The 13103-nt window shown below is 34.0% G+C and overlaps 1 protein-coding gene across 1 annotated transcript in view; it reads left to right on the plus strand.

Annotated features, from left to right (window-relative positions):
• The first annotated feature begins 885 nt into the window (after positions 1-885).
• Positions 886-13103, plus strand: part of ADGRV1 (adhesion G protein-coupled receptor V1) — a 252208-nt gene continuing 239990 nt past the window's right edge. The window contains exons 1-8 of the mRNA XM_062513025.1: positions 886-1068; positions 1846-1995; positions 3086-3181; positions 4301-4405; positions 5732-5845; positions 8379-8944; positions 10174-10444; positions 11235-11564. Of these exons, the coding sequence (XP_062369009.1) occupies positions 886-1068; positions 1846-1995; positions 3086-3181; positions 4301-4405; positions 5732-5845; positions 8379-8944; positions 10174-10444; positions 11235-11564 (1815 nt within the window). The remainder of the gene's footprint in view (positions 1069-1845; positions 1996-3085; positions 3182-4300; positions 4406-5731; positions 5846-8378; positions 8945-10173; positions 10445-11234; positions 11565-13103) is intronic.

A 13103-nucleotide genomic window follows, 5' to 3' on the forward strand; every position in this document is an offset into this window, starting at 1 on the left:
GACAGCAATCTGCCCTCTCCCAGCATCCATGTTCTCAGTTCTGGCTAGCACTGTACAATGTAAGCCTCTGCTAAGCAACACAACTATTTGAAATTTGTTGTGCCAAACTCTTGTAAAGTATATTTTTCACAGTATTAAATCCTAATGACTTCACTGGGACTTAAGATTGCACTTTGCATCACAAAACTGGATTCTGATGTAAGAAAAAGGGAGAATGTAGGAGAAAACCTTGGTTTTAAATTTGCATATTCTAACAGGAAATATTATTAGATGTTGTGCAGAAGCAAAAAAGTCAAAGCATGGCTGTACAAAGATTGCAATGGCAAAGTATTGCAGTTGTTCTCTGGCACAGGAAAATGTGAAAGGATCATGGATAAGACTCAAGAACATATGCAAATGTGTAAGGATATTTCATGGTGAGTAAGAAGGTAGGAAATGACCTGTGAGATGATCTGCAAGTATCCAACCCTTCACCCTTCCTGTAATTTTTTCTGTGTTTTTAAAGACAATGTAGAGAGTAAAGAAAGTGGAAATTGAACTGTCAACCTTGAAGCTAACTATTGTTGACTGAAAATGAAAACAGCAGTGGTAATGTAATTGTTTTTCTTAAAAGAAGCTCCTTATTCCTCCACTTGAAGAAATTGATAAATACTGTCTAGAAAATCGCTAAATGAAAATTATGAAAATAGAATTAGAAACACATGATATTTACATTATATTTGGTTGTAGTGAGACCTCTGCGTGTTTTAATCTCATTTTGAAACTCACTAGATGATCATGGTATGTGAAGAGTTAAAAGAGGTCAACTGGATTGTTAAGGTTAACCACAAATGCTTTGTGTATTTTAGATAATAAATTTATTTTTAATATCTTTTTTCTATAGGGATGCCCTCTGCTTCTTTATTAGTTTATTTGCTTTCAGCATTACTCATTCATTTCACATCTGGGGAAACAGAAGTGAAGTTCAGTGGACAAACAGAATTTGTAGTCAATGAAACAAGTACAACTGTTATACGTCTTGTAATTGAAAGGACAGGGAAGCCTGCTAACATCACAGCAATTGTATCGGTAAGAAATCATGGCAGTTATATTCTCAGTAACTGTTGATAACTCTTTAAAGAGCTTTTTGGGACTCAGATACGCGGAGAGTCGGGAATGTGACTGATAAGAGAGATAAGTGAGACCCACAAAACCCCCTTTGTTTCCTCTTCTCTGAACTTTTAATTTTGCTGTTATGAAAGGAAGAATAGTCTTTTTTACAATGGTTATTTCAAGCCTTTAGCTTCTAGGAAGGTGTGGCAGCTATGCTGGTGCAGTGGATTCTCTCAATTTATTCTCAGTGCCCAACTGTAAACTAGACCCTTTGCTGTTTTTACATGAGTCCCTTTGTAATCTCTCCTCCAATCACCTCACTTACAGTAGAATCGGGGGAATATTCTTCTGTTGACTATGATGAAAGGAGGGAAGTTCTTTTTAGAAGACTTAATCTTGCCAGCTATGGTGATCAAATCGTTTATCTAGGTTGAATACCTAGGCTCCTTCCAGTGCTTAGAATGGAAGGCAGAGGCCAGTTGCATCCTAAGGTAAGTTTAATTCATGTAGAGTATTATGAGTTGTACAGATCTGTGCTTCCTGTACTGGCATTTTCAGTAAAAACTTTTTCATATGGTACATTATGCAGAGAAGGAAGTCATAAATGGTTCTGAAGGAAATGTTCTGTTTATTTTATTGGGGTTTTTTTTCACCTGCTTACTCAGTGTGAGTCTATTCGAATGAGTCTAGAATGATACTATAGAACATATTGAAGGAAGGAGGAGGTGGCATTTGGTTGTGTTTTTATTGCAGATTGATGGAGAAGACACAGGAGACTTTTTTGATGCATATGCAGCTGCATTTATACCTGAAACAGAAACAAACCGAACAGTGTATATATCTGTCTGTGATGATGATCTTCCAGAGGCTGATGAGACATTCACATTTCACTTGACACTACTGGTAAGTCTCAATTTTTCAATGTATCTATTCCATAGAAAACAGTGGGTAATCTAATATAGGTGAATGGTATTTCATAGATTTCAGTGTAGTCCTACTGCTTGTGAACAGTAATAGGTAAGAACTAAAATCTGGAGTCCAAGCAGGATGATGCTTATTTGCATTTCTCTGGATGTCTCTGTGTCATGTTGCTGTGCCTGACACTTGAGTAGGCATTGCATTCAGCTGTGGACATTTGAAGGTATACTAGAGCCCAGAAGAGTAAGATTGTGAAGACTCAGACTTTTCTGTTCTCCTACCTAGAATGTTCATGGAAGAGATGGTGGAAGTAACAGAAAAAGAGGATGACTTCCAGTCCTCCAGAAGCAGAGGTTAAATGTAACTTATCTAAACGCAAACAATTTTATAAATATTTTCCAATAGGTTTCTTCATATTGATCTGTTTCACAGGAGTTATGCTCCAGGGGTTCACATTCATATATTTTGAGCTAACAGTTAATGACTAAGATGTCAGTTCAGTAAAAAAAAAAAAAAAAAAAAAAAAAAAAAATTCTATTTATTTGCCAATATTACACGTCTGTGGGGATATTTGAAGTGAATATAAAAATGTAATTTTCCCTTCCTTCTTACTCTGACTTGTAAATGTAGCTCAATTTTACAATGCTATAGAGGCTTGCTTCTTATGGCTGCTATCCCTGTATATTCTTTAGCTGGTATCCTCCTATAATAGCTTCAAAGTTTCACGTTTATACAAATGTTAAGAAAAAAAAGAACAACTTTGGATTTCCTGGAAGTGTTAGATGCTTCATTTATGGTTTTCTGTTTATATACTGTTAATAATTGTTAAATTATTGTTAATCTTTTGCAAAGTTTGTTTCAAGCACATTACTGTTGACTGTTTACATTGTATTTCCACAGTAATTAGGAATTATCTTAGTGCATTCTATTGCTTTAAACAACTTTCATTGTGATATATAATAAAAAGATCTACATTTTTATAAGCTAATATTATCTCTTAAGACACAGTAAAATCAAAATGCCTTTTTTTCCTCCTGTCACCATACTTAATATCTTATTTTGGTTTTAATTTTAGAAACCATCTGCAAGGATAAAACTTGGCTCACCCAAATCTGTCACTGTAACAATCTTATCAAATGACAATGCCTTTGGAATAATTTCTTTTAACATGGTATGACTTTTTATGTGATATGTTTAGAATATTTTAGAAAACGTGAAGATGGAATTGCCAAAGATGATGGTTAGTTATTTGCCTAAATCCCCTGAAAACCAATTCTGAGTTACATCTCCAAAAACATCTTGAGATAATTCATAGATATGTATACATACATATATACAGCCTTAATATTTATAATGCTTTTAGGTTTTGAGATGCTGCCTGAGATCCTCAAATTTGGATGAATATCTGTGTTGCTCATCTAAATATAAAGCTTTTAGAAATTGTTCAGTCCCACTGCCCCTCAATATACTATGGAAGAAATGAGGAGTAATACCATAGGAAAGTTAGAGGTAGCTTGGAATTTTTAAGAATATATACCTTTTTCCCATCTTACGGAGCAATTTTATATTTAACTCTCAAGCTGTAAGAGTAACGTCATGATATATGCATAATATAACACCTTCTGAGGATAAAAGTGGTGTGACTCTGGTAGTATGTAGGATACTTGCAATAATACAGAGTTTGTGTTAGCAGAAAGAGAAACTATTCTTTATTGCTGGCATTGTGACAATGTACTATTTAGAAGACTTCCCTGAAAAAAATCCAATTTGAAAAAATTTTAGCACCACAGTATTAAACTATGCTTCTCCCTGAAGTGCTGTAAGTCTTTGAAATTTGTCAGCTGTAACAGTTTGATAGACAGAGTCCATTGTCTAGTTATCTAATAAATGAGTTTTTAATGGAGAAAATCTATTTTTAATAGGGTTGGGAACTCTTGTAAGTACGACCAGTGCTCATATGCCAGTGTTTAGTATATCATAACTATGCTCATTCACACACACACACAAAAAACCAAACCAAAAAAAAAGCCACAACAAAACAAACAAACAAAAAAATAAAGCAAAGAAAACCCACTCTTTATACCTTATGATAATTTTTTAATCTCAAACCTTTCAAGCTTTTTATTAGTGGAACTAATTGGTTTCTAGGAAATGTAAGCCATCAGCAGTCTAGTTTGCAGATTGGATTAACTTGTCTGTGGGAGTTTGGTATTTCTATGGTAACAATTTCTTCCTTCTGCTGTGATATTTGATCTGTGCCTGATTGCCTGTCCCTTTTCTTCCTCATTAGTCTGCCTTAATCACAGTGAATGAGCCTAGGGGCAAAAATGAATTTTTGCCTCTCACTCTAATTAGGGAGAGAGGAACCTACGGGATGGTCGTTGTAACTTTTGAGGTGAGTTTATCAAAAAGGCTTCATACCTTGGTCTATTAGATGAAAGTGTGAGGCCATAATCATAACTTATTGAAGTGAAGGGAGTAAAAACCTATGTCTGCATTTGTTAATTCTGTTTCATAAAATGGAAACATACTATCTTTCAACTGGAAAATATTGGAATTATCTAACTGTTTAATTTAGGAAAAATGAAGATATATTTAAAAAATGAGTATTCTCTGTCATTTAGGAAGATATTTGAAGCAGCATTTGTTGGTATTATTAGCAAATGATGTCAATTGAGTGTGCAGGAAATTTCTTGTATATGTTTTTAAGATTTGTGAACACCTGACTCTTTTAAAGGTGCTTGTGCCACCTTCAAACATGTAAATGTAGAGCACAATATTTTGTGAAATTCCATGTCTTTAAGACTGCAGTTTGATTTCTCAGACATTTCAACCTTTCAAAATCATTACTTGAATATTTAGGCCATTACTCACATAGTTCATGTGAATGGGATATACTTACTGCCTTTATTGTGAGAGGGTGAATTTTTTTTTTCCTTGTCTAGTTCTGATCCTACTACATTCTTTAAAATTACAGGTAATTATTTTTCTTATCAAAAATACTTTTATCAGCTGTCATCAAAGATTTAATGTAGATGTGTCAAAATCTCAAAAGGTTTGTACTGGATGTTGTTGCATGCTAAATGCAGCATGTATAGGTAATATTCAGAGATTCCTTATGCTATTTATTGCAGACATATTTGTTTTTAATTCCAATAAATTTTGCTATCAGTACAGTTTATCAGGTTAATTTCAAAATGTAGTTTATATACATACATTGAAAAAAAATTACCAGATTTTCTAAAACAAAACCCTAAAATATTGGCTTTATAGGTCTTAATATTTTTTTAGGTTTTAGTATTAATTTTAATTTCCTTAGTATCAGAAATCAAGATAGAAAGGTCACAGAATGAGTAATTGCTATTATCTTGTCTTGGAACTCATTGGGAAATGGTACTTAAATTAAAATAGGACTATACTTTCTGTTATTTAAAAGAGTCACTTATGCATCAGTAGATACCAGAGTTCTCAGAGGCCTCTATGGAAGTAGTTTTCTTCCTCCTTCTCTGGCAATACAGAATTTCTTCATAGTGCCCCCTCTGATTTACTCCATCTGCCAAAAAATGAGTAGATTTTCACAATTAAATGTGTGTGAAAATTATCAGGAGGTGACTGAATAAATAGCAACTTAGTCAGCATTTCACAGACTATATATTGACTATTGTACTATAATTTATGCATGCTCTCTGTATTTCTTATCATAAAAATCAATTATTTGCAGATAGAAGGTGGACCAAACTCAGCTGAAGAAGACTTAAGTCCAGCCAGAGGAAATATTACATTTACCCCTGGGAGATCAGTGTTGATTTATAATTTAACAGTACTTGATGATCAGGTAAAAACAAGCTGACATTTATAGTTTGGATGTATAGATTGACTACTGTTCTGGAGGGACTTCTTATATTATGCTATAAAAATGCTTGGTTTAAACAGGGCTGCAAGTCCTTCTGCTTCATGAAGTGATTTTCGGTTTTGTCTCTGTGGGCTGTCATTTTATCTTTTTCATGTTGCCTCTGTATTTCTCATAAATTAATATTTTTAGTTTGTGAACATACCCTGACTGCTCTGATTAGATCTGTTAGGTGCTGTACAGTAAAAGTATAAGTAATCAAGAAAGCATTACATTTTTATTCAGATGAAATAATGAGGTGCTTGTCAAGGATGATGTTCTTTAACTAGATACAGGTTCATCTATCAGACTGACCTTTCTATATTTAACTTTTCTGTGTGAGCATGGTAGTGAACAACTTAATAAAGAAATTCACTAAAAATTTATGTAGGGGGGGAAAACATCTGTGTCAAAAGTGGGAAACTTTAATGCAATTATTTTTCATATTTATGTTAATTATGGAAAATAGTTTCCCAAGTCTAAACTCATACTAGTATTAAGAGACTATGCTAAAATGCTGTGTAGAACTATCTCTTTCAGATTAGATGCATTACTTCTGTAACTTATATATGAAAATAATTCATTAGGTTTGTGAGAAAGATGTCATTTACTTTCCCTCTGGCAGATACTCTTAATGCTCTTTCACTCAAAGTTTGATCTGTATAGCTGTGGTGGCCCACTCACTGGAAGTCTTCCACAGCTGTGCACAAAAGGTTAATTTTGTGTGAAAATTCTTTACTGATGATGATGATGGAATGCACAAGCACTCAGTGTTCTCAAAACTTGAGTTATTAAGATCTGAAGTTTAGAAAAGCTGTCTACCAACTATTGTTCTGAATTGCAAAGCTTTTTTCCTACAAAAATTAGGTGAGTGCAGCTCTGATCTCTATAGTTGAACATTTATAGTAGTTTTACAGTGTGCATTTCTTTTTTTAGTGAGGAACAATGGAGCATTTTTAACAGAAAATTAAAGCGGCAATTCAGCACTGAAAATCTTTTTTATTGTTGTGTTATATTGTTGTCTTTGTCTGAGTTTTTCACTGGTATATGATGCCACTAAGAATTCCAAAATGTCCTGTTTATTTGAGGTGTTAAGATGTAAACTATAGCTAAAGTTGCAGATACATTTTGACTTTCTTAAATGTATATTTTTAAATTATGCCAGATGGAGTATCAGTTAGTCAACTAAATGAAACATAAGTTAGCATTTTTTATTGAGGTAGATTAACCATCTTGTACTTCAGTATAGGAAGTTTGTTACTGAGATCCTCTAGATCTCACACTGACAACAAACCCTGGTATCAGTGAACAGCATTATGCATGTTTCAGTGCCACAAGCCAAAGGACCTGAATTGGCATAAGCTGTCATGCCTGCTCTTCTAGCCCTAGAAAAGCATTTAAGGGTGGCCAATAAACAAATTAATGTGAAAGAGAAAGAAATATTGGATAGCAGCAGGGTTTTCAGAAATTGTAATTTTGTTCTGGAATTCCTCTCAGAAGCAAATACTACCAGTTTCCAGTAGTTCACAGTAGGGATGAAATGCAAAGGTCACAAATAATTTTTAAAGGTTTACATTTATCTATTTTTATTAATAAAATAACAATATTTTTTCAGTTCCACAGGTGTAGCTAATCAGGATTTGGGGAATAAAATATAGAATAATATAATCATAAAATGCTGAGTTGAAAGGAACCTATTAGGTTCATTAAGTCCAACTCCTGGATCTGCACAGGATACCCAGGATTTTGGATCACACCATTTTTTGTCCATATATATATTTATATAGTAATAAAAAGCTGAAATTTCATCCTTAATCCTGTAATTTGTGGTTTATAAACCATTCTTTATTGTCTCCTGCATCAGACATTGGAGAAGAAATAGCTAGAACTGAAATGTAGTTTTAAACTCTTGTTTGTAGAAATACCAACATCTAAATTTTTGCTAAGAGCAAGCAAACCCTTTTTCAGATCTGTGATGGGAATTTTATCTGGGTTTGTGGGTGTGTGTGAAAAAGGGATTCCAATTGTATAGGGATGGATGGGCCAAAGTATACAGCGAACATATAGAGATAGATCAGAATCAACATCGGAAAAAAGAAAATTCAAATCTAAGTACCAGAGAGGAACACTTGTTTCCAAGTAGAGGTGGCTTTCAAGAATGGCAGTTGTTCTCCTTGTACTCTCAAGCTGTAAAGATGAAAATTTTTCTGATTCTTGACTAATTTTTATTTGTATTTTTTGTTTCACTTTATACCCTCTCTCAGAAGTGTATTTTGGGAAATAGAGACATTAAATTTTGAAAAGAGATTTTTAGCAAAAGTTAAAACAAGACTATTCTCCTGTTTGTTTTAGTATGAAATGAGTGTTCAATTTGCTACCATTTCACTCTTCTGCAAAATGCATAAACCACGTTTCTCCTAAGTGTTCTGCATATATTTGAAATGTGACTTACACATGGTTGATAATACTATTTTTCCAGGTACCTGAAAATGATGAAATCTTTGTTGTTTGTCTGAAGAGCGTGGAGGGAGGGGCTGAAATCAACAACACAAAAAAGTCTGTTTGGATCAATATTAGGAAAAATGACAGTCCTGTGCATTTTGTTCAGAATGCTTATATGGTGCCTGAGGAAGATGAAGTGGTAACAATTCAAGTGGTTCGTGGTAAGGATGCCAGTGGAAAATTAATTGGACCTGATGAAGACGAAGTCTCTGTCAGCTACGCCATCATAACTGGGGATTCAACTGCACATGCACAGCTTAATGTAGACTTCCTAGATCTACAGCCAAATGCAACTCTTGTTTTCCCACCTCTAATTCATGAAACATATTTGAAATTTATGATCCTTGATGATGCCATACCTGAAATTGCTGAGACCTTTCAGATTATGCTTCTTAAAGACACTTTGCAGGGAGATGCTGTTTTGATTTATCCATCTGTTGTTCATGTCACTATCCAGCCGAATGATAAACCTTATGGAGTGCTGTCAATCCACAGTGTTCTGTTAGCTCCAACTGTTACCATTGATGAAGACCAAATTTCAAGGTACTACAGATTGTAAAATCTAGTGTCTAGTCAATAATATTTGAATAGTTAAATTGTAATCCTTAAACATCCTTAGGATATCATTAAAGTAATTATAAAATCACTATTAAAATATATTGTAGTAATCCCTTAGTGTGTTGCTATTATCAGCTATATCTACAAAGATTTCGTGGAAGTGAGAGTGCCTAATTATACAGAAAGTAATTTAATATCGATAAATTGTATGTAAATAAGCCATAACTAGTCAATCACATTATCAGAATAATGAAAACTCCTTAATCTAAAGGTAGGATCGGTGAAGTTGTGATACTGCTACACACAGGTTCAGTGGGGGATAGATTTCTGTCTTACACCCTTGGTGTATATTTGTATTTAGTATCTATAAAACCAGTCTCTGATTAAAGGAAAAAAATGGGTTCAGCATTTCCCATGAAAGAGTTACCTTAAACTAAAACTCAATTTTAAGATTTGTAATTTTACAGAGAGATTAAAATCAAAGTTCTCTACAAATTTTGCAGGCAGACTGATACACAATATTGCTAATCTCAATAAGAATGATCACTGCTAGTTACTAGTAGTCCATCCCCAAAGGAGAAGACATTGTCTCAAACTGTCATACTATGAGAAATTTTGAGAGTACTTTATGGTATGTAGGACTCAGCACTTAAGTATCTTCCTTTTTTATACACAGTAAAGAAATAAAGGCTGCTTTCTAAACGTTTGTATGTTATGATTTCCAGACTTTTTGTTGTAGTTATGCACTTGTCAGATGCAGGCAGCATGACATTTCCATATCATAAATATCAGTAACTGAATATATTTTTATTACAGAGGCAAACAGTTAATTCAAGATCATTATTTCAGTGCTCATGCCTCCTAACTGCTCATGATGTAGAATAGGCAAAAAGTTTTCTGAAATTTGGTTTGTATTTCTCAAGACAAATGCAAAACATGCCAAGACTCCACTCACTTCTCATTATTGTTCTTGCTGTAAATCTAGTGAGATCCAACACGTATCTTCAGAGATTTTACGAAGAGTTCATGAGTAGATGCTCAAGTTTTACAAATGTGTTATGATTTCACAAACTGTAAACCTTGAGTCAAATGTCAGTTGCAAGCAGCTAAGATTTATGCCACTTAGGTCAGTGTAAATATTTTAGGGAATTGGTAACCATACGTGCCAATAGTAATTAGGGTTTGTGGATTTTTGTTTTCATTCAAAACCATAGATTTGAAGGGATCACAATTGTAAGAAATGGTGGAACACATGGAAATGTTTCTGTTTCCTGGGTTATAATCCGGAATAGCAGTGATCCTTCACCTGTGACTACAGACCTACACCCAGAGGCGGGGGAGATAGGTTTTGATCAAGGACAGATGCTGGTGACACTTCCCCTGAGCATTGTCGATGACGATATACCAGAAGAGGCAGAGCCTTTCCTTCTGAAACTCCTAGCTCATACAGTACAGGGAGGTGCAGAAGTCAGTGAGCCATCTGAGGTAAGTTTACTTTTGTAATTCTTTTGGAGAAGTTACTAATGAATAATAAAGACTCTTCTAGTTTTAGAACATTGATTGATTGATGGATTAGCTGAACAGATGAAAGGGTTTGGTCTTGGATAAAAATCAAGCAAACAAATCCTTTATATAATCTTAGTGTGTAGAGCCATATCCAAAGTATTTGGCTGAGCATAGTGGACAATACCAGGCCTTTTTACTGTGGTAGCATTCAGTTCAGATTATTCCCAGTGTGCAACAATAGCATTGGGTAAATGCTGTCTCAAGTGACTGCCTTCAAACAGAAGACAGGAAAGTTATTTTCACTTGTTCATTTGCTGTTTTAATGATTACTGAAATGTTTTACAGAGTAACAACTTCAAGGGGAAAGTTTGGTGATTAAGACTGTAACTTCTGAACTATTACAGGGTGGCTGAAATTGCTGACAGTTCTGTGATTGAAATTCCTGCTTTGTCCTTCTCAAAAATGGTTGGAATGAGCTTGGTAAATAAAATGAAATTCTTTGCAATATGAAACATTTTTAAACTATTCACTTTGTCTGCTGAACCAAAAAAATCAGTTATTCAGAGCTCATTCTGGCACCTGTGATGGTGCATAATGGGAGAATTGCCACTGTCAGTACTGTGCTTCTTGTGTGAAAAGAATACTTTGGATTCTTCCCTGATGCCAGTTCACTAAAGAGAAAAATATATGGTGACAGTCAGGAAATGTTTTTGTGAAGGCATGAAACTATGTTATAGAGTAATGCAGCATGCTGTTTTCTGCTTTGCAGCTTCTGTTTTACATTCAGGACAGTGATGATGTTTATGGCCTGATAAAATTCTATCCTTTGGAGAATCAGAAGATTGAAAGTAATCCAGAGGGACGCTTTTTATCCTTGAGTTTTGCAAGGGAAAGAGGAACAGTTGGAGATGTGCAGTTGGTTTATACTGCACTGTACATTCCAGCTGGAGCTCTGGATCATGAGAGAGCAAAAGGTGGCATTCTAAATATGTCTAGAAGAAGTACTCTCATCTTTCCAGAAGGAAAAGCACAAACTTCTGTAAATATACCTATACGAAATGATGCGTTTCTTCAAAATGGAGCTCATTTTGTCATACAGGTATCTCAGCTGTGTTTTGGGGTGGGTTTTTAGCCCATGTAATATAAAGGATATAAAATAGTAGTGGTCTTTCCCTTTTAATTTAAAGATTCTGCCTGAGGAAAAAAAAAAGAAAAAAATTATTAGTTCTGTAGCCAAGAAAAAGATAAAGCTTCCACAAATTATTCCTAATCATTATTTACTAATTACACCATTTAAAAAAATACACTGTTGTAATAAGATTCAATTATTAATCATTAAATTTAACAAAATGATATCAATGTTGCAGAGGTTAGTTACCTTTTCAGGTATGATATTCTGTCTTCCCCTTGGCTTTCAATTTAATCAAATTAAGGCTCCTACAGTACAGAAGTATGACAGATTTTAGAAATTAAAAGCAAGGAAATATAAATAGTCAAACATATGTTTAATTTATTTGCAACTTTGACCAGGGAATTGAAAATTTCTGGTTTTCCCTTTTGTTTCTTTTTGTCCACTCTTTTGTTTTGTTTTTTGTTTGTTTGTTTGTTTGTTTTTGTCTACCTGATTTTGTAAGAAGGGAGATTGTGTCATTGCTTATAAGACTGGATGGAAAAATTCACTAAAATTATGCTTTTGGAGGAAAACAGGTTTTCCAGAAAAATGTTTAAAGAAAGGGTTTTTTAAATTATTTTCTGATGATTTTTTTCTTCATTTTTCACTGGAGAAAACCAGATTTGCATACTTGTTTGCAAGTTATTTTCAGATATGCTGCTGTGGGTGATTCTGGGCATTGTAGTCAGCAATTTTTGTACTTATTTTATCATCTGCAGTTAAGACTACTGAATAAGCTCTTGCCATTGTTTGGGATCATGAGCCCAGGGAGCAATCCTGCTACACAGACCAGGGGATGACTTGGCACAACCAAAGCTCAAATCTCAAAGTAATTTCTTAGTTCACTTTAGTCTTCATTTTAAGTCATGTGTCTTCAAAATTTTCAAATTGAGATGTTGATGTGAAATCAACAGATAAAATTTGGTCTTTTAAAATTTAATTTATAGTCTACCAAAGGTGTTTTAATTCCTTGAAAAGTTTTCTTCCCTCCACCTACTTACTCCCACATTCTATTAAAAAAACAGAAAAAAAAAAAGAAAAAAGAAAGTATTGCCAGAATCATATCATTGTTTTAGGTTAACACATTTTCTATGTTTATAGCTAGGGAGGGAATATGATTCTGAAATATTAGAATAGGTGTGTTTTACCATCTTCATGTGATCTGAAAGATTGACATAAGACTTGAAATATCTAATTCCAAGCTCCCTTCAGATAATAGATTACAAATAGCATCACAATTTGGACTGTGGACAAGATGTGTGAGAAATACTGCAGTATGCAGACACGTAAATATCCTAATGGGAGTTAAAAGAGGGCTGTCACTGGTAGTCATGCACCAGTGAAATGTTTACGGAAGTATATGCAAACCAGTCATGGAAACATCTGTTATTATGATCCATGTACACAAAAAAAATCTCATATGGTTATAAAGCATCTTTGAAAGGAATGTTAGAACAAATACTGCTT

The sequence above is a fragment of the Cinclus cinclus genome, chromosome Z, assembly GCF_963662255.1.
Source record: "Cinclus cinclus chromosome Z, bCinCin1.1, whole genome shotgun sequence".
Taxonomy (NCBI): Eukaryota; Metazoa; Chordata; class Aves; order Passeriformes; family Cinclidae; genus Cinclus; species Cinclus cinclus.